Source organism: Podarcis gaigeae (genome assembly GCF_964106915.1).
Source record: "Podarcis gaigeae genome assembly, chromosome: 17".
Classification (NCBI taxonomy): domain Eukaryota; kingdom Metazoa; phylum Chordata; class Lepidosauria; order Squamata; family Lacertidae; genus Podarcis; species Podarcis gaigeae.
In genome coordinates this window covers 36,213,822-36,238,185 of record NC_139694.1, presented here as the reverse complement: position 1 = coordinate 36,238,185, position 24,364 = coordinate 36,213,822, and the positions used below count along the sequence as shown (strand labels likewise).

Sequence of the window (24,364 nt, the reverse complement as noted above, 5' to 3'; positions counted from 1 at the left end):
GAAGTCGGGCAAGCGTTATCTCACGCTATCCAGTGCATTTGTCTGTCACTTTTCCTTATTGCTAAAAAAGTATCGATTCTTTTAGGGGAAATGGGTTTGCTTTGCAACACTGCCTATTCACCTTAAGTTGTGCAACCTGAATTTGTTGGTGCGCCATTGAACGCCGTCACAAAATAGTGGTGTTCTGGAAGCACCCAATAAATATGTTCACCCTATCCCCCCAACTTCCCCTCTATAGGGCGGCCTAAATGTGCTTCCTAGTCCGGCAAAACTGCAGAAATTTTAATTTCAAGTATTCCCCCCAGCCCTAACCCTGTTTGTTTGCTTGTTTGTTTGTTTGTTTGTTTGTTTGTTTGTTTGTTTGTGATCAGGGCTCTTGTGCCTTTTAGCAGAACGGTAGAGAGAGAGGTCCAACAGGTGCTGTTTTTGTTGGCATGGAGCAGGGATCAGCAACCTTTTTCAGCCGTGAGCCGGTCCACCGTCCCTCAGACTATGTGGTGGGCCATACTGTATTTTGAAAAAATAATAATGAATGAATTCCTATGCCCCACAAATAACTCAGAGATGCATTTTAAATAAAAGGACACATTCCGCTCATGTAAAAACACCAGGCAGGCCCCACAAATAACCCAGAGATGCATTTTAAATAAAAGGACACATTCTACTCATGGGAAAACATTCCCGGACCGTCTGCGGGCCAAATTGAGAAGGCGATTGGGCCGCATCTGGGCCCTGGGCCTTAGTTTGCCTACCCATGGCATGGAGATAACATGGTGAGCAAGAAATGGCGTTGTTTACAAGCCGATTGAAGAGAACTGAACAGGGGACCTGTTCTAATCCTTGTTATCATTTACTCTATGTGGAAGCGTGATGTGCTCTCTCTCTCTTTCTCTCTCTCTCTCTCTCCCTCCTTCTCCTCACAGGTTATCTTGGTTATACCAGTGGGCTCTCCCTCACCTGTATGTGTTTCTTCCTCATCTCGGTGAGTTGATGGGAATTCTCAGAAGCGCGGTCTTCTCCCACCTGGATAATTGTGTTTTCCTTTATAAGCTGCCAGGTGTAATAGGAAATGGGTATCCAGGGCTCCTAGTACTTAACGGGGAAATGGATTTTGGGGCAGCTTCTCCCCCCACTCCCTGCTCCTTTTCCAAGCTTGGTATTCAACATCAGTTTTCATTCCCGCCTTAAAGGTGATCTACAAGAAATTTGAGATTCCCTGCCCCCTCAATGGGACGCACTCTGAAAAGCCCCCCGTCTACTATAATGGGAACAATGGCACTTTGGGGTCTGATGATGATGATGATGTCTGTGCTCCTGAAGTCTTCACTGTCAACTCCCAGGTTAGTAGGAAGGATCCTGAAAAGGATTCTGGGGGAAGTGTAGGGGCTTAAAAGTGGCTGCAAGGTTGACATACAAGCTACGGGACAAGGATAACTGTGACTTTAAAGATGAATGGGAACCCTTTACAAAGTATTTGAAGACACAGCAAAGCGAACTGGACTCCTTGGCTGGTTTTGAATAAACATTCACAAACTTTTTATTGATAATAATCAGCTAAATAGTTTGAGGATCTATATCTATGCTAAATAGTTTGAGGATCTATATCTATGCTGTGTAACATGCAGAAAACAGCATTTTTAGAGAAATTAAAGACTGGAACTGAGGGAAGTCGGGAGATGGGGGTGGGTGAGTTCTGTGGGGGGAGGGAGTAAAAATGGGCAGGAAAAAGGGTGATATGGATAATATGTTTTGTTTAAATTTTGAGTAAAAAAAGTTATTTTAAAAAAGTGGCTGCAAGGCATAGAGAAACTGCATCAAATGAGGAGCTTAGAAGTGAAGTTGTAGGTTTTTATGGGAGATCTGATAACCTGTGTGTGTGTGTGTGTGTGTGTGTGCGCGCACACGCACGCACGCATACTTCAGACGTGGGTCTGAAGGAGGGACGCGGATGGTGCTGTGGTCTAAACTACTGAGCCTCTTGGGCAGAGGTTGGCAAGGCATACTGGGCATGGGCCGGATCACTCCCATGGAGATCGTCCGTGGGCCGGTGCAGCGTGAAGCCGGAAATCACATCTGCACATGTCCACGGCGCTGGAAATCGCTTTTGCACATGCCCAGATGCCGAAAACTGCGCCTGCGCAGGAGTAATTTTCGGCGTCTGGGATGTGCAGAAGCGATTTCTGAATGATATGAATCAGAACCATGCGACAATTTCTGGACCATCTGCGGGCCGGATCCAGAACCCATTGGGGCTGGAACCAGCCCACAGGGCTCAGATTGCCGACCTCTGCTCTTGGGCTTGCTGATCAGAACGTCGGCGGTTCGAATCCCCGCGACGGGGTGAGCTCCCTTTGCCCTGTCCCAGCTCCTGCCAACCCAGCAGTTTGAAAGCATGCCAGTGCAAGCAGATAAATAGGTACCACTGCGCCAGGAAGGTAAACAGTGTTTCTGGTTTCTGTTACGGTGCTCCATTGCGCCAGAAGCGGTTTAGTCATGTTGACTGCATGACCTGGAAAAGCTATCTGTGGGCAAACGCTGGCTTCCTCAGCCTGAAAGCGAGATTTTTGCCGCAACCCATAGTCGCCTTTGACTGGACTTAACAGTCCAGGGGTCCTTTACCTTTTACATTTTACTTCAGAAATACAAGGAAGACATTTAATTCTCCAGTAAGTGAGGAAGAAGAATGCCAAGCAAACTTGAGTAAAAACTACTGGCTCACTTGGGATTCCTATGGACAGAGGACTTCAAAAAGTTTGAGAAATTACGAAGCCAACCCCTGACAATTCTGTTTCCAAAATGTTTACGTAAACATCAGATACTGTAATTCTGGAATGAAGCTAGGATTACTTTTACTCATAAAACATATCAAGGTAGTTTAAACCAGGAATGGGCAACCTTTTCCATGAAGGGCCACTTCTCAGGGGTGGCATACTAGTGGTGGGCAGGATTGGTGCAAAAAATGGGTGGAGCCCCTCCTTTTTTGGCACTCCCTGGCACTCATTTCACCCACTCTTCATTATGTGACCCTAAGTTCACAGGCTGCCAGTTCCTGGTATGGACCTATTGAACTGGGACCTGCTGAATTTCCCCTGCATAATTGGCTGAGCAGTTTTTAAAAAGACAGCCTGTAAGTATAAACTTCAGGAACAGGTTTCATATTTAGGGACAAACTTCTCAGGTAATATCAGAACAGCCTTTGCTATAATTAATTCCCATGATGCTATAATAGTGAGGAAGCCACTGAGAAGTTCATGGATGCAGATGAATGCATTTGATGCGCTAGAATGGTAATTTATCTTCTCACTTTTAGAAAGATTCAATCTGCAGAGATTGCCATGAGTTCTCATATACCAGTTGTGAAGCAAAGGATGGCCAAACTCTAGTATGATGCCCCAGTATGATGGCACAGGAAGGGAACGAGCACAGAAAAATGTGTAAATATACACCTTCCATTTTGGAAATTTAAACATGGCATTGACGTCAGTGTTTGCCATTGCTTTTCAGTTTTGCCAGTAGCTTACTTCTGAATTTGTAGCTCCTGTTTTCATTGCCCCAATATGTTTATTAACAACAACAACAGCAACAGCAATAGTAAGAAGTAATAGATCCCAAAAATAATTCAATTCATTTTAGACTTGTTCTGCAAGTCACATTCTTGCCAGTACAGTGGTACCTCTGGTTACGAACTTAATTCGTTCCAGAGGTCTGTTCTTAACCTGAAACTGTTTTTAAGCTGAGGTACCACTTTAGCTAATGGGGCCTCCTGCTGCTGCCACACAATTTCTATTCTCATCCTGAGGTAAATTCTTAACCCGAGGTACTACTTCCGGGTTAGCGGAGTCTGCAACCTGAAGTGTTTGTAACCCGAGGTGCCACTGTATAGAAGCCAGTCAGAATGGCAAAGCAAGGATAGGGTGCTTTGTGTCGCTTACCTGACAGCCAGTTGGGGAGGCAAAGTAGAGGTTTGTGTTGCTGTTCCATCAGCCCAAACAGCTACCATTTCCACATTGCATGTGAGAAAGGGAGCCCCATTTGCACTGCGCTGTATGGAGGTAAATGGGTGAGTGTGAATGGGTGAGCCAAAGTCCAATGCACAGAGCTTAACCAAAGTGCTTGAGAGCCAGCTAGTTGTTGGGTGCTTGGAAACAGCAGTGCAAGAGTCTTTGCAGCTCCGGTAGCACCAAGCGCTGTGCATTGAAGCTGCTATTGGAGCAAGACGCATTCTGCCCTCCCTTAAGAAACGCAGAAAGGATATGCTGGAAGTTCTGGGTTTCAGATGTGGCAAGTGGAGCAGAGAATTGATTTATACTCCCTCTCCTTTCACAGACGGCCTACGCCATCCCCATCCTGGCATTTGCCTTTGTCTGCCACCCAGAGGTTCTGCCCATTTACACTGAGCTGCGCAGGTACGTAAACTGCAGGCATGATAGACGGTTAAAAGAGGGGAAGCCTCTTCTTTTTCAACTCTTTAAAAGGGGGTGAGGAAGGAGGGAGGGTAGGAGAAAGGGCAAAAGATTCCTTTCCCCCCAAAGAAAGAGAAACATTGGACAGAAACTCTCCAAATGTAAGAAGAATCTGGCTGCTGGATCATGCCAGTGGGATAGTCCAGTATCCTGTGGCCAGCCAAATACTGTGGACAAGCCCACAAACACAGCATGAGCCCAACAGCACTCTCCCCACTTGTTTTCTGCAATAGGTTTCCCCAAACTACAGGGGTCTCTTCCAACTGGGGGAAAGCGGGGGGCTGGAATAGGAGGAGCACATCGCAGGGGAGCAAGGACAGCCTTCTTGAATCCGGGATACTGCCTGGGGGTTGAATTCCCACCCAGCCATCATAAAACATCACCACACCCACTTGGAATCCAGCCAGTCATCGTCCCCAGGTCAAATAAGTGGTAGGCGCCCTTCTCTTCGGGAAATGAGAGGTTGCCCCAGAGGCCTCTGGGATACCCTCTCAGGTCTTGGAGGGGGAACCTGTTGTGTTTGCGTGCTGCGTTTTGATTGGTGCTTGGGGACCAGCACTGACTGAGGGTTTCCATCTTGAATGGGATAGACCTCAAATCTCCATTGTCTGGCAAGGGCTTGGGAGCCAGAAATCCTAGGTTCTGTTACCCCACACCGCTCTGAAAAGGGATTGGGGCTAAATATAAGTTATAAACAGTAGATGTGAACTCTCTGTGCCTTGCCTAGGGCCTCCAAACGTCGGATGCAGAATGTAGCAAATGTCTCCATCCTCGCCATGTTTGTGATGTACCTGCTGACCGCCATTTTTGGCTACCTCACTTTCTACGGTAAGGAACAACCTCCCCCAGTAGATAATAATGGGGGTCAAACCATTTAATTATCTTTCATGCACAGGAACAGAGAAGCGAACAGAGCCGTCCCTCCTATGAGGTAGAATGATGCAGTAGCATCAGACTTCAAGGGTCATGAAACAGCAACACTTTGTTAGTTGCAGGTGGTGACCATTTTAGGCACATTCAGTTGATGCGCAATCGCTGATGCACAGGTCCTTTTGGACCTCAAAGAATACGGAATGGGGGTGGGGCCTGTATTTAATTTACTATTGCTGTACAGTGGTACCTCGGTTTAAGAACAGTCCTGTTTACGAACGATTCAGTTTACGAACTCCGCAAAACCAGAAGTAGTGTCCCGGTTTGTGAACTTTACCTCAGTCTAAAAACGGAATCCGAACGGTGGAAGGGCACCGACGGCAGGAGGCCTCATTAGGGAAAGCGCACCTCAGTTTAAGAACAGTTTCAATTTAAGAACAGACTTCGGAAGAAGAAGAAGAGTTTGGATTTGATATCCCGCCTTTCACTCCCCTTCAGGAGTCTCAAAGCGGCTGACATTCTCCTTTCCCTTCCTCCCCCACAACAAACACTCTGTGAGGTGAGTGGCGCTGAGAGACTTCAGAGAAGTGTGACTGGCCCAAGGTCACCCAGCAGCTGCAGGTGGAGGAGCGGGGAAGCGAACCTGGTTCACCAGATTACGAGTCCACCGCTCTTAACCACTACACCACACTGGCTCTCAGGTACCACTGTACCGAGGTACCACTGTATAGTGTACGCAGAATAACTTCCCCACTCAACGGTACACTCATGATAGGATGCACTTCTAGAACATTACAATGGTACCTCGGGTTAAGTACTTAATTCGTTCCGGAGGTCCATTCTTAACCTGAAACTGTTCTTAACCTGAAACTGTTCTTAACCTGAAGCACCACTTTAGCTAATGGGGCCGCCACGCCGCCGGAGCACATCCTGAGGCAAAGTTCTTAACCTGAGGTACTATTTCTGGGTTAGGGGAGTCTGTAACCTGAAGTGTATGTAACCTGAAGTGTATGTAACCCGAGGTACCACTGTATATCGGATACAAAATAAAAAATGAGTTGCACAACTGGTTGGTCTTCCTGCACTTGCATGTTTTTTGTGCAAACCAAGTTGAAAGAAAAGGTGTACACGTTCTTTTTTTGAGCATGCAGGCAACTGTCATAAAAAAAATTCCTAAGGGAAAGTGTGCAGATCCTGTTTGGTTCAGCTCCTGTCATGCTGGGGGCAAGGCAGATGGGAAACGATCTTTAAGGTAGCACAAAAAGTAGAGTCTTTTATTGGCTCAGAACAAGACTGACATGAAAACTTTTCATTGGTCTAGGAGTATCACATGATGCACTCTGCCCCCCCCCGTAAGATGCTTCCTGGCAGGACTGGCTCATACTGAGTCTGACCATTGGTCCATCTGGTTCAGCATCGTTTACATCAAGGGTGGCCAACCTTTTTATGCCAGGGAACAGACTTGGAATTTCAAGAAAGTGTCATGAGCATCAGTCACAAAATAGCTGCCACGAGGACATCATATATATATATATCACAAAATGGCTGCCACGGGGTGTGCATGACACAAAATGGCTGCCACGGGTGTGACATAAAGGCTTCAGTGTTGGAGAGGCTGAGCAGGAAGAGTGAACTGTCATTCACAGTGGATTTTTGAGGGGGTATTTATGGAGACCTGTTGTGGGTTCCATGGGAGATGCTGGTGGGCACATTGGCAACTGTGGGCACCATGTTGGAAATCTTATTGGCAACAGTTTGGCAGGGTTTCAGACAGGTCTTTGCCAGCCCTGCCTAAAGTTGATGTGGATTGAACCTGTGACTTTGTGCATAAAAAGCACATGCCCTCTCTCTCGCTGCGCTACATCTCTTCCTTTCCTGGCCAAAGAGTGATGCTGACACAAAGCCTGAATCCACACCCCCATGTCACTCCTGTCTCCAGCTCAAGATCTTTTGCCACCTTGGGAACTAATGGCATCCTAAAGTACCGTATTTTTTGCTCTATAAGACTCACTTTTTCCCTCCTAAAAAGTAAGGGGAAATGTGTGTGCATCTTATGGAGTGAATGCAGGCTGCGCAGCTATCCCAGAAGCCAGAACAGCAAGAGGGATTGCTGCTTTCACTGCGCAGCGATCCCTCTTGCTGTTCTGGCTTCTGAGATTCAGAATATTTTTTTTCTTGTTTTCCTCCTCCAAAAACTAGGTGCGTCTTGTGGTCTGGTGCGTCTTATAGAGCGAAAAATACGGTACCCTTTTAAGTACCTTTCTGAAGTTCCAGTCAAAAGCCCTCCCATCTGGCCCCAGACTGCGTCGTTTCACGTCCTCCACCTCTCAGACTGATGAGTATATCTCTTCTCCTTTCTGGCAGAGAGTGTTGAAGCAGAGATGCTGCACACTTATATCAAAGTTGACGCCATGGACAAGCTCATTCTCTCTGTGCGGTTGGCTGTGCTGATGGCTGTGACACTCACGGTCCCTGTGGTTCTGTTCCCGGTAAGAGATTGCCTTTTTCATCCCCTGTTGCAGCGTCAAATAGCTTTCCTCCCCAAAGCACCTGCAGTTAGTTTCTCCAGTCTGCCTCCCTTCCTCTCTCTCTGCCATCCTAATTCAGTGTCAGAAGCGGGACCCATATTCTTAGGTCAGGGATGAGGCAACTTTTGGCCCTCCAGATGTTGCTGAACTACAAGTCCCACCAACTCCAGCTGGTCACCGCTGATGGGACTTGTCGTTCAGCAACATCCGGGGAGCCAGAAGATTTCAAACATCTGATTTAGGCACTGGCTTAAACCAGGCTTTCCCTGAGAGGTGATCCAGCTATGTCGATCTGCTGATCTGATCTGTTGCTCGATTGATGCTTTCTGTATTTGTTTTATCAATGTAATTTAATTGTTGTTTGATATCATGATGTGTATCTAGGCATTGACAGTATAGGGATTTCTTTGCACATAAAAATAAATGTGAGCAGCTATTAAAGCCCCTTTCCATTGAGCAAAGACAACCCAGTGCCCCGTAAAGGCTGACATTAATCCTGGGATAAGGCGCCATAACAGGCTATTGGTTGTTTTTGCCATGGCAGAGAGATAAAGCTAAAAACCTTGGAGACTTGCATTTGAACAGCGAGTGACAGAGATCTCTTGCGTATCCCTTAGTGCCTCTTTGCCCCCAGTATAGCTCACACTCTCATTCCCACCACCCACCACAGATCCGCAGGGCCATCCAGCAGCTGCTGTTTCACAAAAAGGATTTCAGCTGGGTCCGCCATGTCATCATTGCCTGCTGCCTCCTCGTTATTGTCAACCTTCTTGTCATCTTCGTGCCAAACATCAAGGACATTTTTGGAGTCATTGGTATGTATGACCTCTGTTAGGAAGGTGTAGCAGAGGGACTCAGGGCTGGGCTTCACCTTAACATTCATGACGTGATCAGCAACCTCACAAACTGTTTTTAAAAACTGGATATTGGGTGCCTGGAGATGAGCAGGGTTTAGCATGCGGCAGAGAGTTTTAGGGTTCGTGGACAGGGAACCTTGCATTTGTGTCTAATCCGCTATGTGTGTGGATTGTTTTCTTTCATTCATATATATATATATATATATATATATATATATATATATATACACACACACACACACATATGTCATTTCCAACAATCATTTAACATAACTTCTTATCTTATACAACATTTTAGACTTCCGTCAAAAACCTCTGATGATTATCCGTTCTTTATCACTTATTCTGCATTTCTTAATTTCTCTATTACTCTTAATTATCATTAACTAATAATTCTCCTCATAATCTTTCTTGCAATATTTCAAATAGTCCTCCTTACAGAACTTCTTGCAGTCCTACTAGCGTAATCTGTTCATTACAATTGCTTTTCAAATAGTTCATATATTTACTCTAAGTCTTCTAAGAATCTCTGGTCCCGCAGGTTTCCAATCCTTCCTGTTAATTTATCTAATTCTGCATAGTCCATTAATTTCACCCGCCATTCTTCTTTCGCCGGTAATTCTTCTTGCTTCCATTTTTTGTGCCAATAAGTGTGTGTGGATTGTTGGAGCAGGTGGGGTGGGCGATTTTCTTGAGATCGTGCCGGGGAGGGAAGAGTGTCCTGTTTTGGAGAGTCTCTTAAAGCAGTGTTTTCCAACCTTGGGCTTCCAGCTGCTTTTGGACTACAATTCCCATCATCCTTGACCACTCGTCTTGCTAGCTAAGGATGATGGGAGTTGTAGTCCAAAAACAGCTGGAGGCCCAAGGTTGGGAAACGCTGTCTTAAAGGATTGACCCTCTGACCTGGAGACTGGAACTCATTCTTTGCTCCTCGGTGTGGTCTGCTCCCTGAGCTGTTGGACTGGCAAGGTGACATGGGAAGCCTTTGGTTCCTTCGCGCGGGGGGGGGGGGGGGATGTGCCTTTGAAAGCCCTGGTGCTGCAGAACCTGGTTTCAGGGGCTGCTGTCTGCCAGCCTCTGATTCAGGGATCCTTTGATCACCAACATCAGACTCAGAGTCAGGATGTAATGCTGCTTTGAATGTATGGCATAGGTGTTAACCTAACATACCCAAGAATATGTTCCCTTTTCTGACTCTTCCACCCACAGGAGCCACGTCGGCCCCCAGCCTCATCTTCATCCTCCCAAGCATCTTCTACATCCGCATTATCCCCAACGAGAAAGAGCCCCTGAGATCCAGATCCAAAATACAGGTACCAGATGCTGGCCGGTGGGTGGGAATGTGAGAGTCCCCATTAGAGGGAAGGGAAAGTGGTTCAACGCGGTAGGCCAGAGGAAATGGGGGCGGGAGCTCAGTCAAGGATGAGATGAGCCCATGGGAGGCCAGGTGAAAGTGTAGCTGTTCCAAGCTTTTCTTGGCTGAAAATGCATTTATTTTTATCCTGCTTTTCAGACAGTTCGCCTCCATTAAAAGAGAGAGAGAGAGAGAGAGAGAGAGAGAGAGAGAGAGAGAGAGAGAGAGAGAAGCCCTATCAATGAGTTTGCAAAGATATACAGTGGTACCTCAGGTTACATACGCTTCAGTTTACAGACTCTGCTCCATATTTTTAGCTCCATAAGACGCACTTTTTTCATCCTAAAAAGTAAGGGGAAATGTCTGTGCATCTTATGGAGTGAATGCGTGGTCCCTGCAGCCGAATTGCCCAGAGGCAAGAAGCAGATCATGCTCTTTTTTTTTGAAAGAGGGAAGTGGGTGTTGAAATAAAGCTGCTGATTGTTTGCCGATCAGGGAGAGAGATAAGGGACGCTAGAGATAAAGGAGGCTGCCTGGGAGAGGGGAGGTAAAGACAGCAAACTTGCAAAGGGGGGAAACAGGAAGACTAAAGCAATGAGAGAAATTAGAAGAAAAGGAGGAGCAAAAAACTGCTCCAGCTAAGGAAAAGACATTAAGGCAAACAAGAGGGAAGGGGGTGTTGAAAGGAACAGCTGATTGGTGGGATCGGAAGAGAGATAACAGACACTAGCGGAGGCTGCCTGGGAGGGGGGAAGTAAAAGCATGGATCCTCAGGATTTTTGTATTGGGTCACCCCAAATTCACCATCAGATCACATAGCGTGTCCATGGCTACAGCCTGCACCAAAAAAATCATGCACCCACTGTTTCCTAGGGCTGCAATGGTGCAAAAACGTGGTTACAAAGCACGGATCCACATGGATCCTCAGGATTTTTGCATTGGGTCACCCCAAATTCACCATCAGATCACATGTCTGTGGCCACAGCATGAACCACAAAAATCATACATCCACTGTTTTGTTCAGAACTTTTTTTCTTGTTTTTCTCCTCTAAAAACTAGGTGTGTCTTATGGTCAGGTGTGTCTTATGGAGCGAAAAATATGTACAAGGGAAGGGAATAGGTAGAGAGGAAGGAGATTCAAGCTAAGATTGAGCTGAGGTGGCAAGAGAACGACTTGGGAGTTCTAGGCTGTGGGAGACTCCTGTTCATCCGCGAAACTTCCAAGCCTAGTATGTTGAAGACAGGCAGTTGGTCCGCCACACCTTCTAGCTGCCCATAAAAAATCATTTTAGCAATTGTCAACTAAATCACAGCTGGTTTTCAGGTCTCTCTGAGACTCCTTAGACACCGTAGTAAGGCATGTAAAAGGTATATATAAAAGGTAGAATGTACCATATAAAAGGGACACGGGTGGCACCGTGGTCTAAACCACAGAGCCTAGGACTTGCTGATCAGAAGGTTGGCGGTTCGAATCCCCGCAACGGGGTGAGCTCCCGTTGCTCGGTCCCTGCTCCTGCCCACCTAGCAGTTCAAAAGCACGTCAAAGTGCAAGTACTGTAGATAAATAGGTACCGCTCCGGCGGGAAGGTAAACGGCGTTTCCGTGCGCTGCTCTGGTTCGCCAGAAGCGGCTTAGTCATGCTTGCCACATGACCTGGAAACTGTACGCTGGCTCCCTCGGCCAATAAAGCGAGATTAGCGCCGTAACCCCAGAGTTGGCCACGACTGGACCTAATGGTCAGGGATCCCTTTACCTTTACCTTACCATATAAAAAGTAAATGAGGTTGAATCCAAGAACATGGCATACTCTTCTTTCCAAGTAGGGGGGCAGCCTCTTTCCCTCCCCACTTGGACCATGCAACCCCTCCCTCTCTCCCCACTGAAGCTTGCAAGGTAATTTGAACTGGACGGCGGGTATCATGCCTTCCTCTTTGTCCTTCACAGGCTGCCTGCTTTGCTGCCCTTGGCTTCATTTTCATGGTGATGAGCCTGAGTTTCATCATTGTCGACTGGGTAACGACAGGGAAGAGCAGCGGAGTGGGGCACTAACCCCCTCCGCCCCCCCCCCCAAAGACACAGTGGTTCTTACCAGGGAGGACCATTTACTGACAGAGACGTGCCATCGCCCCCTCCTGTTCACCCTCGCTCATCCTGGAACTACACCTCCTGTCCATCGCTGTGGGGAAGTGACAGAAGGAACCCTTCGTGGTCACGACAAAGTAACCTGGAACGGCATGGGTGGGGAGCTTCTCTTTGGCCCTTCTGGGCTCTGGGGCCACGAAACAGGTGATCAGAAAGAGGCTGCCCGTTGCCACGGAGCTAGCATAAGCTCTCCTCGTTGGTCAGTTTTGGTGCTATGACAACACAAGTGACCGTTACATGCTTTCAGCTCCTATGGTAGGAGCACAGAGCTCCTGGCCTTCTTTTCCTCTTTGGCAGTCAGGCCGTGTCCAGCCATTGCTTGTCACAAAAAAACTGCATGGAGTTTTGGGTTTACACTTTTTTGTGGGGCACGGGGGTGGGTCCAGGATAATAGCGCTCTCTCGCACGCTCTCTGTCTCGTCATCGTTGCCATTACGGGAGGATACTCTGGGCGTCCCTCTTTTGTCGTTGCAGCAGTGGTGCCCGGCTGTCTCCTGTGTTTTGTTGCCAAGCATGCAAACGGGCTCCTGCTCTTTTTGCTGCCATGGGGGCAGAGCCTCCACCTCACTTCTCTGTTCCTCTGCCTGGTACCAACTATGCCCGCTGTGCCTGGGGGGTTGTGGCCCCAAGTTGGAGTGCCAAAAGCCAACGGTGCCCCTAGTGGACAATCTAATTTATTTGCTCATATTTAATTTGGACCTAGGGACGCGGGTGGCGCTGTGGCTTAAACCACAGAACCTAGGACTTGCCGATCAGAAGGTTGGCAGTTCAAATCCCCACGACGGGGTGAGCTCCCGTTGTTCGGTCCCTGCTGCTGCCAACCTAGCAGTTCGAAAGCACGTCCAAGTGCAAGTAGATAAATAGGTACCGCTCTGGCGGGAAGGTAAACGGCGTTTCCATGCGCTGCTCTGGTTCGCCAGAAGCGGCTTAGTCATGCTGGCCACATGACCTGGAAGCTGTACGCCGGCTCCCTCGGCCAATAAAGCGAGATGAGCGCCGCAATCCCAGAGTCGGCCACAACTGGACCTAATGGTCAGGGGTCCCTGGACCTAACTTGGACCTAATTTGGACCTAATTTGGACCTGGCTACCAGACCAAAGATTACAAAGATAACCACCCTGGTGTCGTCATACTTGGTGTCAGGGTTTCTGTTTTTTTCCTGATAGGGCCGAGGTCTGGGGTGTTGAAACGAGGGAGGGTGGGCAGACTGGACTCCTGGGCACCCTCTTCCCAGCTCTTAGGTGGATGTGGTGTTACAGCAGGAGGTTTGGAAACAAGGTGTTGAAGGTAGCAGGAGGGAATTGGCTTGGTGGAGTCCCCTCATCTCGTTGCTTAGGAGAAGGTCCTTGTGCTGTCCTGTTGCAGAGCAATGTTGGATTTCTCCTAAGGCCACCCAGGAAAGATTAATTCTTCTTAATACTGAAATGCTGCCAGGTTGATTCCCTTTGGAAAACTCCCTGGGCTACACTATTGACTATCCTAACATTAGGTTGGGGCTTCTCTCATTTGCCCTTTTCAGGGCTCCTGAGGCAGCTTTTCCGCAGCACAATGCATTACAATTGACACTAATGTACAGTGAGCATGAAAAGGTCCGGCTGATGGACAATTCAAGCAAACCAAGGAGAAATGTTTACGCTACGGGTACTTCCGTATTAGGACCTTAGTATGGACCTTTGTTTACGAGCTTTTCATGGCAAATCCACATGATGGCATCATCAAATTGTCTTCCTTCTGCAATTTTTACCTATGCAATTTCCTTCTGCTTCTTTCAGACTACAGATGTTTTTTTTTAAAAAAATTAAAACAGGATTGTAGGGCAGTCTTTACACTTGCCGATCACCTTAAGCACTATTTTTCCACCCGCTATAAAGATGTCACTGTGACCTTTCTGGTCTGTGACATTTTAGCCAGCTGTCAATCTTCTAATTTGCTCCTTCTGCCTATACTCTTTTTAAAAAATTAAAATAGTTACGCAAAAGCACTTAAATGAAAAAGGTACTTTAGTGTTGTTGGTTTTTTAAAAACAAAACCAGATGCCACACACTGCCATTCTCCTTTTCGTATTCAGTGCCATTTCATTTCTTTGGTGTTGTTTTTAATTTAGTTTTTTTCTTACTTTATAACACTGAAGTGATCTTGCAATGACACTGAATTTTTACAAAGCACTTTAGCCCGTACCTTTTACAAAAATGATTCAAAAATCAATTGGAGGCAATTGCTGTAAGATGCTATTCTCGGGTGAATTGTTGCTCCCTTTTTTGTATGGTTGTGTTAGGTGTAAACAGAACATTGTTGCCTGTGCATGGGCAGAAATTGCAATTTCCTCCCCCCTCCAAAGCATGGGAAGCCCCTTGCAGTTCTGCATGCAGCTTATAGCACAAGTGCTTGGTCAGTGTTGGGAGCCACCAGCCTGTAAGTACCTTATGATCCTTCCCCATCCCATGCCATTTTTCCATGCTCTTCCTGCACCCCTTCCCCCAGCCTGGAATCGTTTCTTCATTTTCTCTTTGAACCCTGTTGCAAAACAACAGCAGAGAGCTCAACTACAGCCTGCTAGAGCCCCGATGTATTTTGCCAGTTGGGTCAGAGCAGTCCCTACAGGGTGGCATGGCCATTCTCAGGCAGTGCTGTTTTAAAGGCAGCAAATTATCCACTATAGCCTTCCTTTCTGCCAGAGGGGAAAGGGCATATTGCCCTTTGGGTTTTCTGCCCCCAGCACCAAAATGCAGTGGACTGTATTACACACTGGACGTTCAGCGTCAAGGTGAAATGAAGCAGTGAAATGTAAACGGGGGTTCCATCCTCTTCTGTCAAATTCCCTTTGCCTGTCTGGCAAGAACTGTGCCAGGGCAATTTTCTAGATCTGGAACCTTCTCCACTTCAGTGTCCTGTCTCTTCTTCCGTCTCCAGTTATTTTGTCTTTTCCTCCTCATTTGTCCACCCCTTTTTTACACAGATATCAGAAATCATCCTGGCCTCCGTGCCAGTACCCAAGGATGCTGCCGTTACCATGGCGACAATGCTTCCTTATTTCTCCATATATTAATGTTCCTTTGAATGGAGTTGTGCGAGTGTTGAACTAGTTGTGGCCGTGCCTTGCTGGTCAGCCACAACTCGTAACCACTTAGAATCATGGACCTGAAAGGGGTCTCAAAAGATAATCTAGTTCAGTGTGATGCAGGAAATCCACTGCTGTGGCACCTCTGATAAGTGACTGTCCTCCATCTCCTTTGAAACCTCTTAAGAAAGGAGAGTCCACTATCTTCCAAGGCAGTGTGGGGACAGCTTGTACGGTCAGGAAGTTCTTAATGTTTCGTCAAAAATCCTCCTTTTTGTTTTTGAACTCTCTGATCCTACCTTCTGGAGTGACAGGCAACAAATTAGTTCCATCATCTATGGATGATAGAACTAATTCATGCCTTCCAAATATTTGAAGGTGGCTAGCAGATTGCCTTCTATGTACCGTGGTACCTTGGGTTACAGACACTTTGGGTTACAGGCGCTTCGGGTTACAAACTCCGCTAACCAGGAAGTAGTTGTTCCAGGTTAAGAACTTTACCCCAGGATAAGAACAGAAATTGCATGCCAGCGGCAGCGGGAGGCCCCATTAGCAAAAGCACGCTTCAGGTTAAGAACCATTTCAGGTTGAGAATGGACCTCTGGAACGAATTAAGTTCTCAAGCCAAGGTACCACTGTACTGTGGAGATGGTGGTCACCATATCTCAGGGATGGCAAACCAGACATTGCTGGACTGCAACTCCCATCACTCCCTTACTGGCTGGAGTAGGTGGGAGTTGGGGACAGATATCCACATCCCAAGCCTACCACCACATGTTCCCAGGCTTGATTTGAAAATAGTACATGATGATAAATCTCCCCTTGACCACGTTTCCTCTATCATCAATAATAAGCCATCAGTAACATATCTAAAACCAATGTTTTAAATGCATTAAACTATCTGCTTCTTTTACCTGCCTCCATTCACTTAACGGCAATCTTGGGAGCTCAATATTTTCTATTTCTTTCTAGCTTTTCTTCTTCTTTTAATTGGACAGATTGGGAACTGAGATCCTTGGTGGTGGCTTAGTTTAATGGTCTTGACTTACTTTCTTTTTTTGGTAAATCTTATTTATTGATTTTGCACACACATAAAGCAAGAAAAAGCAAAACCAAAAAGACCATAAAATATCCATTGATTTCCCATCCTCTCCTTCCATGGTTTCAATATTTACCTTTAGATGTGGCATATTTCGCATATCCTATTCAATGCATACATTTTAACCTATTTATCTCAATAATTAACGCTGATGCTCATATTTCAAGTCCTGCTCGCATTTTCATCTTGCTATAATAGTACTTTAAATGCTCAACAAAAGGTCTCCAGTCCTCAAGGAATTTTTCATCATTTGGTCTCTAATCTTTGCTGTTAATCTTGCCAGTTCTGCATACTCCATTGTTTTCAAAAGCCAATCTTCCTTTGTTGGAACCTCTCTTTCTATCTTTGGTCTTTGGGCATACAATATTCGTGCTCCTGTTGTTATATACATAAATAAGTTAGCCAGTTCTTTTGATACATCGTTATTTATAATTCCTAAAAGAACAGCTTCGGGTTTCTTGGGAAACGATCAACTTGAACATCTTTTTAATCTCATTATATATCATTTCTCAATAGTCTTGACTCAATTTCATTAGAGTTGTGCGTTCTCTTAACAGATACCATGACGTGCCATGTAATTCCTGCTGCTATATTACCTAATTTGGGGAGGGGGGACTTTTTAAGAATCATAAGAGTTGCAGAGGACCTTATTTAATCTTCTGCTCAGTGTAGGAAATCCAGAGATCTAGAACATCTCTCAACAGATGACTGTCTCTGCTTGAAGACTTCCAGCCAGAGAGCCTGCCCTATTGGTTCCATTGTCAAAGTACTTTTGCTTCCAAGAGGTTTCTCCTAATATTAACCCAAAATCTACCCTCCTGTAACTTAAGCCCCTGATATCTAGTCCTGCTCTTTAGGACTTCAGTCTTCGTCCTATTCCTGTGAGCATAATATGTATGCCCAAGTTGTTACTTACTATTCACATGGCACCAACAATGTACTTGGTGTAACCTAAGCAATAATAATAAAAAATAGGTCCCTGCCACAAAGAGCTTACAAATACAGGATTTAGATTAAATCGGAAATGATTAAGCTAGCAATATCAGCGTTCCTACACCTTGCAGAAGGAGGGGTTTTTATCAGAGGTTTTTGCATACTCAGATGTTATAAAAGCCAGGACAGCTATATCTGCCAAAATACCTACAGAACTTTTTAAAAGTACAGTGGTGCTTCAGGTTACAAACGCTTCAGGTTACAGACTCCACTAACCCAGAAGTAGTACCTCGGGTTAAGAAATTTACTTCAGGATGAGAACAGAACAGAGGACAAAAATTGTGTGGCCCCATTAGCTAAAGTGGTACCTTGGGTTAAGAGCACTTTCAGGTTAAAAATGGACCTCCAGAACGAATTACGTTCTTAACTAGAGGTACCACTGTACAAGAACTCTAATGATGAAAGACTGGCCATTCCCAGGTTAACAGGGTAGTCCTGTGCATGTGAAGTAAGCTTCATTTAGTTCCAAGGGACTTACTACTAAGTATGGTTGCATAGGATTGCACATAAACTACCGTATTTTTTGCGCTATATGGCGCACTTTCCCCCCTCCAAATATGAAGGGGAAATGTGTGTTCGTCCTATGGGGCGAATGCAGGCTTTCGCTGAAGCCTGGAGAGCGAGAGGGGTCGGTGCACTCTCGCTCTCCAGGCTTCAGGAAGCTATCCGCAAGCTTTGGGAGCCTGGCGGGACTTCCCGCCGGGCTCCCAAGGATTGCGGACAGCAGCCTGCAGCCCGAAACCCGGGGAGCGCAGTGGAGTGCACTTTGGGCAGCTCTCCGCAAGCCTTGGGAGCCCAGTGGGACTTCCTGCCGGGTTCCCAAGGCTTGTGGATAGCAGCCTGTTCTGGGGGCTGGGGTCGGGGGAAGCTCGGGCTTCCCCCGCCCCAGCCCCGCGCCTGGGGGGGGAAATTAATTTTTTTTCTTTATCCCCCTCCCAAAAAACTACATGTGCCCTATGGGCCGGTGCGCCCTATAGGGCAAAAAATACGGTACTTTCCAGATCTGAAAGAGCCCACAACTCTGTGATCCACCTGCAGAGTGTCCCTGGGGACAGAGCTTCTAAGTAGAAGTATAATTATCACAGATCTTCTCATACACTGATAAGAATTGTCTTATTGTGGGCACCCTACCCGTCCTGTTTCATTTTACCTCCACAATATACTTTTATTTGGGGCAGTCTTTAGCAAATGGGTGTTCTGGCTAGAGGTTTTCTTCTGAGTTTGCCTTCCAGTTTGTGTTGTTTTCGCTTCCTTTGTGCACAGGTTGCCTCTGTCTACCCAGAGCCCCTCCATATGGGCGTTTTATCACAGGTGTGTTCTGTTGCATGCTCTTGACACAGGAATGCATTAACGGTGGATTTTTCCTGCTTTAGTTTCTTACGTGATGCTTGCCCAGCACAACCACATTTTTGCCACAAATACACATCAGTTGTGGTATAAACAGTTGTGGGATTTCAGCAGGAGGTTACGGGATACTCACTGATTGGAAATGAAGCAGTGTGAGCACCCCAAAATTTTTGCAGGCACACACAGTATTGATTCTGTACAACCACAAATAATAATGAATGCACAGTAAAATGGATGCCTTGGGCCGGGTTAAGTTGTATGTACTGTTCCTATCAGATGACCTCAACATGTGGACCTGTTTAACAGAAACTTGTTACAGTACTTGATCTACTACATGCATGTTTGCTAGTATGTATACTCAGCTTTGAAATCCTGAAACTGTACAGTGTTTGGGAGCTTTGGAAATGCACACTTTGAAGTGAAGATTTCCATACAAGTGTCCTCTCCTGAAACCAGTGGTAACCATGGCTGCTTGCTGTCCATCCCACTCAAGGGGGAGCTACTTGTCCACACAACATAGTCTACCTGATTTCATCTGACATATATTGCAGAACATGTCCTGCATCGCTTCGAAAGCCATGCCACTGCTACTTCTAGGTGCCCAGTGGTGACCTAGAGGCCTCCCGAAACCTGTCTCTTTTCACCCAAGGAGTGCTGTATATTTTGCCCTTGAGGTGTTCGCCATCCCATTGCTGAGTCCACCAGATGGTCATTTTGAAACACCAGAGCTGAGAAGAGGCCTATCACAGTTGTCTAGACCAGTGGTTTTCAACCAGCGTGCCATGGCACCCTGAGGTGCCTCGAATGGTGGTCAGGGGTGCCATGGGCAACACTAGCCTCCGTCCCTCTTCCCTTCCCTCCCTCTTCTGATGCCCTCTTGTTTAAGGTTGCCAGACGTCTCTGTTTCCCAGGGACAGTCCCTGGATTTACAAATCAGTCCCCATACAAAATCCACTGAAGTTGAAAAGTGTCCTTGGATTCATTGAAAAAATCTGGTAACCTTACTCTTGTTTCTCTGCCTCTCAAAGGCTTGCACAGCTGTTTGTTGCAGCAGCCCTGGCTGCAAGCTCCCCAGGTGAATGGTGCCTCTGGGGCTGGCCGGGGGTGCTGGTTGCCAGGAGCTAAGACAGCTTTGGAGTAAGCAAGCGGGCGAGGGAGGGAGCCCATTCAGCCAGCCCATCAGCCCTTGCTGTTGGGAGGCCTGGCAGGCAGTGGTTGTGCTGGCCTTTCTTGTGCTTGCTGTGTGAAAGGCCTGCATGGGAGGCTGAATGCCTGGTGCTGAAGGAATCCTTTCACCTTGCAGGCCTGGCAGCACCCACTGCTGCCTCCCCAGGTAAGGTGCTGGCCTCACGTTCACCTTTGGCCAGTCTCCGTTGAGCCACTAAGGCAGGGGACATCCTCTTCCCAGGCCCCTGTGGGGCAGTGTGAGAAGGCACCTCTCTTTGGGGCAGATGGGGCAGCTCAGAGACCAAGGGCGGTGGCAGTGGCTGCCCAGAGGTCTTCCAACGAGAGTGGAGAGGAGAGGAGGCTGAGGGAACCCTCTACAAGGGAGGGTATTTGAAAAAGGGTGAGAGGCTGCCAGCTCTGCAGGGAAGGGGTGACAGAACTGGGCTCTTGAGCCTCACAGAGGTGCCACAGAAAGAACGTTCAGTGGTACCTCGGGTTACACATGCTACAGGTTACAGACTCCGCTAACCCAGAAATAGTACCTCGGGTTAAGAACTTTGCTTCAGGATGAGAACAGAAATTGCGGTGCGGTGGCAGCGGGAGGCCCCATTAGCTAAAGTGGTACCTCAGGTTAACAACAGTTTCAGGTTAAGAACAAACCTCCAGAACGAATTAAGTTCTTAACCTGAGGTACCACTGTAGTTGGTCAAGGGAGCCGCAGACACAAAAAGGTTGAAAACCTCTGGCCTAGATAGTAGTTGCTTCCAGATCTAGTTAGACTTGGACCAGAAGCAAGGAGAATGCTAGATAGGGCACCTGGCTGAGAGCATCCACCTGTACCGAGCCAATCGCCCGGATGGAGGATCCGTTTGTACCCTTGATGGGATAGGCCTCTCTCACACACTTTACCTGTTCAGATCCCCGCCTTTATTTTTCTCCCAGCTTCATACCTATATCTCACTACAAACGCACCTTCCCCACTCGCGTCCAGGTGACCTCTTAACTTTCTGTCCTTCCCTTCTCCCCGTGTCTGAAAATCTCTGGAAGTTTTTTACGTAGACTCAAGGGCTCTGTTTCTGCTTGGGGGTAGGGGAGGGATTTGGATTTAAGGGAGGAGGGAACACAAATTCAAAATGTGAAATGGATGTAAGGACACAGTATTTGTATAATTTTGGAATTCAATAAAGAATGACTGACTTTCCATTGAGGCAGTCTGAATGCTTTTATGTATGTGTTTTTTTATTTTATTTTAAATGTTTACAAACTGCCTTTTAGGTACACGACCTTCCAAAATAGTTGTTTCAAACTTTTGTACATGTGCGCACATGTAATTTATACATACAAACAAGCGTAATCGCTCATACATCCATTGTGAATCAACAAAGGAGGCAGGGGGAAAGAGTACATTGTTTTTGTGCCATCTTTCCTATTTTAATAGGGAATTTGTTTTATTTATTTCATTTTTAAATATTTCTGCACTGCTTCTCTAGGCAAATGCCCATCCAAAGTAGTTTACCTCAGTCAAAACTGCAATTATTATTATTATTATTATTATTATTATTATTATTATTATTATTATTTTATTAGTGTGTACACCCACCATTACAGAAAACTTATGGAATAGGACCTACCCAGCCTCTATTTAGCAAAAGGAACAAAAATGACTTGGGGGAAGGCCATCCGAAACAAGTCTTTTAAGGCCTTCTGACCCTGATGTGTAGCCCTCGGCCACAGTTCTGCTGAGAAGGAGTTCTAAGTCTGTGCAGCTACCATGGAGAAGACCCCTCCATGGTCACCCAGCTCATGGATCTAAGGGGATGGCCATCCCAAGAGGACAGCATGGTACAGGTACAAATGCAGGTGGGCACATAAGTAGCTCAACCAATGAGGGCTTCAGAGGTTAAGACCAGCAATCTAAATAGAATGGTGTAGAGGTGGAGCATCTCGGGGGCTTAGGGGTCAAAAGTGCCCCTTGAGACTCTTCCCAGGCCACATCCTTGATAAGCCCGGGTTCATATCATCTTGAGTGTTTCTCCCTGGCTGCAGATGTGGTGTTGAATTCTAGATCATGCTTCTCAGTTGCCTGGATGAAGGTCAGGTGTGAGTGCCTCTGTTCCCACTCCTAAAGGTTTGTCCGAATGGGTATTATTATTATTATTATTATTATTATTATTTATACCCCGCCCGTCTGGCTGAGTTTTCCCAGCCACTCTGGGCGGCTCCCAATCAAGTGTTAAAAACAATACAGCATTAAATATTAAAAACTTCCCTAAACGGCTGCCTTCAGATATCTTAAAAATAGGATAGCTGCTTATTTCCTTGACATCTGATGGGAGGGCATTCCACAGGGCGGACACCCTGTAACCTCACTTCTTGCAATGAGGGAACTGCCAGAAGGCCCTTGGCGCTAGATCTCAGTGTCTGGGCTGAATGATGGCGGCGGGGGGGGGGGGAGATGCTCCTTCAGGTATACTGGGCCAAAGACGTTTAGGGCTTTAAAGGTCAGCACCAACACTTTGAATTGTGCTCAGAAATGTACTTGGAGCCAGTGTAGGTCTTTCAAGACCGGTGTTATATGGTCTTGGCGGCCACTCCCAGTCACCAGTTTAGCTGCCGCATTCTGGATTAATTGCAGTTTTCGGGTCACCTTCAAAGTCCTACGTAGAGCACATGGCAGTAGTCCAAGCGGGAGATAACTAGAGCATGCACCACTCTGGCAAGACAGTATGCGGGCAGGTAGGGTCTCAGCCTGCGTACCAGATGGAGCTGGTAGCTGCCCTGGACACAGAATTGACCTGTGCCTCCACGGATAGCTGGGAGTCCAAAATGACTCCCAGGCTGCGCACCTGGTCCTTCAGGGGCAAAGTTACCCCATTCGGGACAAGAAAGTCCCCCACACCCACCCGCCCCCTGTCCCCCCAAAACAGTACTTCTGTCTTGTCAGGATTCAATCTCAATCTGTTAGCCGCCAGCCATCCTCCAGCCACTTCCAGACACTCACACAGGACCTTCACCACCTTCACTGGTTCTGATTTGAAAGAGGTAGAGCTGGGTATCATCTGCATACTGATGAACACCCAGCCCAAACCTCCTGATGATCTCTCCCAGCGGCTGCATGTAGATGTTTGAAAAGCATGGGGGAGAGGACAGAACCCTGAGGTACCCCACAAGTGAGAGCCCAGGGGTCTGAGCACTCATCCCCCAACACCACTTTCTGGTCACAGCCCAGAAGAAAGGAGCAGAACCACTGTACAGTGGTACCTCAGGTTACATATGCTTCAGGTTATATACGCTTCAGGTTACAGACTCCGCTAACCCTGAAATAGTACCTCGGGTTAAGAACTTTGCTTCGGGATGAGAACAGAAATCATGCTCCAGCTGTGTGGCAGCAGCAGGAGGCCCCATTAGCTAAAGTGGTGCTTCAGGTTAAGAACAGTTTCAGGTTAAGAACAGACCTCCGGAACGAATTAAGTACTTAACCCGAGGTACCACTGTATAACAGTGCCCCCAGCTCCCAGCCCCTCTTGATGGTCCAGAAGGATGTTATGGCCGATGGTATCAAAAGCCAGTGAGTAATCCAGCAGAACTAGGAAACAGATCTCACGTTTGTCCCTAGCCCGCCAGAGATCAACAACGAGCACAATCAAGGCAGTTTCAGTCCCATGGTGAGGCCTGAATCCCAATTGGAAGGGATCCAAATGGTCCGCATCCTTCAGGCGTGCTTGGAGTTGTTCAGCAACCACCTGCTCAATCACCTTGCCCAAGAACGGAAGATTTGAGACTGGGCTTGGCTTCTTTATTTGTGCCTCAATCTTGCTGGGTAGCTTTGGGCAGGCCCTCTCAAGAGGTTCAGGGAGACCCAGGCCACCTCCAGCTCTTGAGGGCCCTAGCCATAAAAAATGTATGATGATCTCTGCCAACAATTTCTAGATCATCTATGTATTCCAACATGGAAACCAGAGACGGAGGTTATCTGCTTCTTATTACAGGGGAGAGACCAGGAGCTCACCAAGACAGTAGCTAAGTTCCTCTATTTGATTTTTTTGTCGCCAAAGTATGCTACAGGATCCTGCCCTTGTTGGAAACCCACAGAGATGAGGCAGATTCCTCGCCTCTTCTGCCCTTTGGCTGGTGACTGTGCCGTTGGGGTGCCATCGAGATCACACTGGCCTATTTTGAATGTATTCTGAATGTTCTTATGTGATGCCAATAAAGGTTACTTGACTTGCCCTAGCCATAATGATAATAAAAAAGGGAACAGGAAAACAAGGCACCGGAAAAGGGAGAGAAGGAAATCATTTGATTTTTTAAATTATCATTGAGTAAATGCCTCTCTGGGACGCAGGTGGCGTTCTGGGTAAAACCTCAGTGCCTAGGTTTTCGAATCCCCGCAGCGGGGTGAGCTCCCGTTGTTCGGTCCCTGCTCCTGCCCACCTAGCAGTTCGAAAGCACCCCTAAGTGCAAGTAGATAAATAGGTACCGCTTT

General features: G+C 46.9%; 1 protein-coding gene and 1 long non-coding RNA gene across 6 annotated transcripts in view; both read left to right on the top strand.

Moving 5' to 3' along the window:
- The window catches only part of SLC38A5 (solute carrier family 38 member 5), a 72,287-nt gene extending 51,183 nt beyond the window's left edge, over positions 1–21,104 (top strand). For 3 of the 4 annotated variants that reach the window (XM_083719308.1, XM_083719306.1, XM_083719307.1), the window contains exons 9-16: positions 924–982; positions 1,191–1,340; positions 4,327–4,406; positions 5,191–5,291; positions 7,698–7,822; positions 8,532–8,676; positions 9,928–10,031; positions 12,017–21,104. In XM_083719308.1, the coding sequence (XP_083575434.1) occupies positions 924–982; positions 1,191–1,340; positions 4,327–4,406; positions 5,191–5,291; positions 7,698–7,822; positions 8,532–8,676; positions 9,928–10,031; positions 12,017–12,121 (869 nt within the window). In that variant the 3' untranslated portion in view covers positions 12,122–21,104. The remainder of the gene's footprint in view (positions 1–923; positions 983–1,190; positions 1,341–4,326; positions 4,407–5,190; positions 5,292–7,697; positions 7,823–8,531; positions 8,677–9,927; positions 10,032–12,016) is intronic. The other variant, XR_014559368.1, reaches the window with a different exon arrangement.
- The window catches only part of LOC310835353, a 43,566-nt gene extending 22,462 nt beyond the window's left edge, over positions 1–21,104 (top strand). For both annotated transcript variants that reach the window (XR_014559589.1, XR_014559590.1), the window contains exon 2: positions 20,526–21,104. This is a non-coding gene — a long non-coding RNA (uncharacterized lncRNA). The remainder of the gene's footprint in view (positions 1–20,525) is intronic.
- Positions 21,105–24,364: the final 3,260 nt, after the last annotated feature.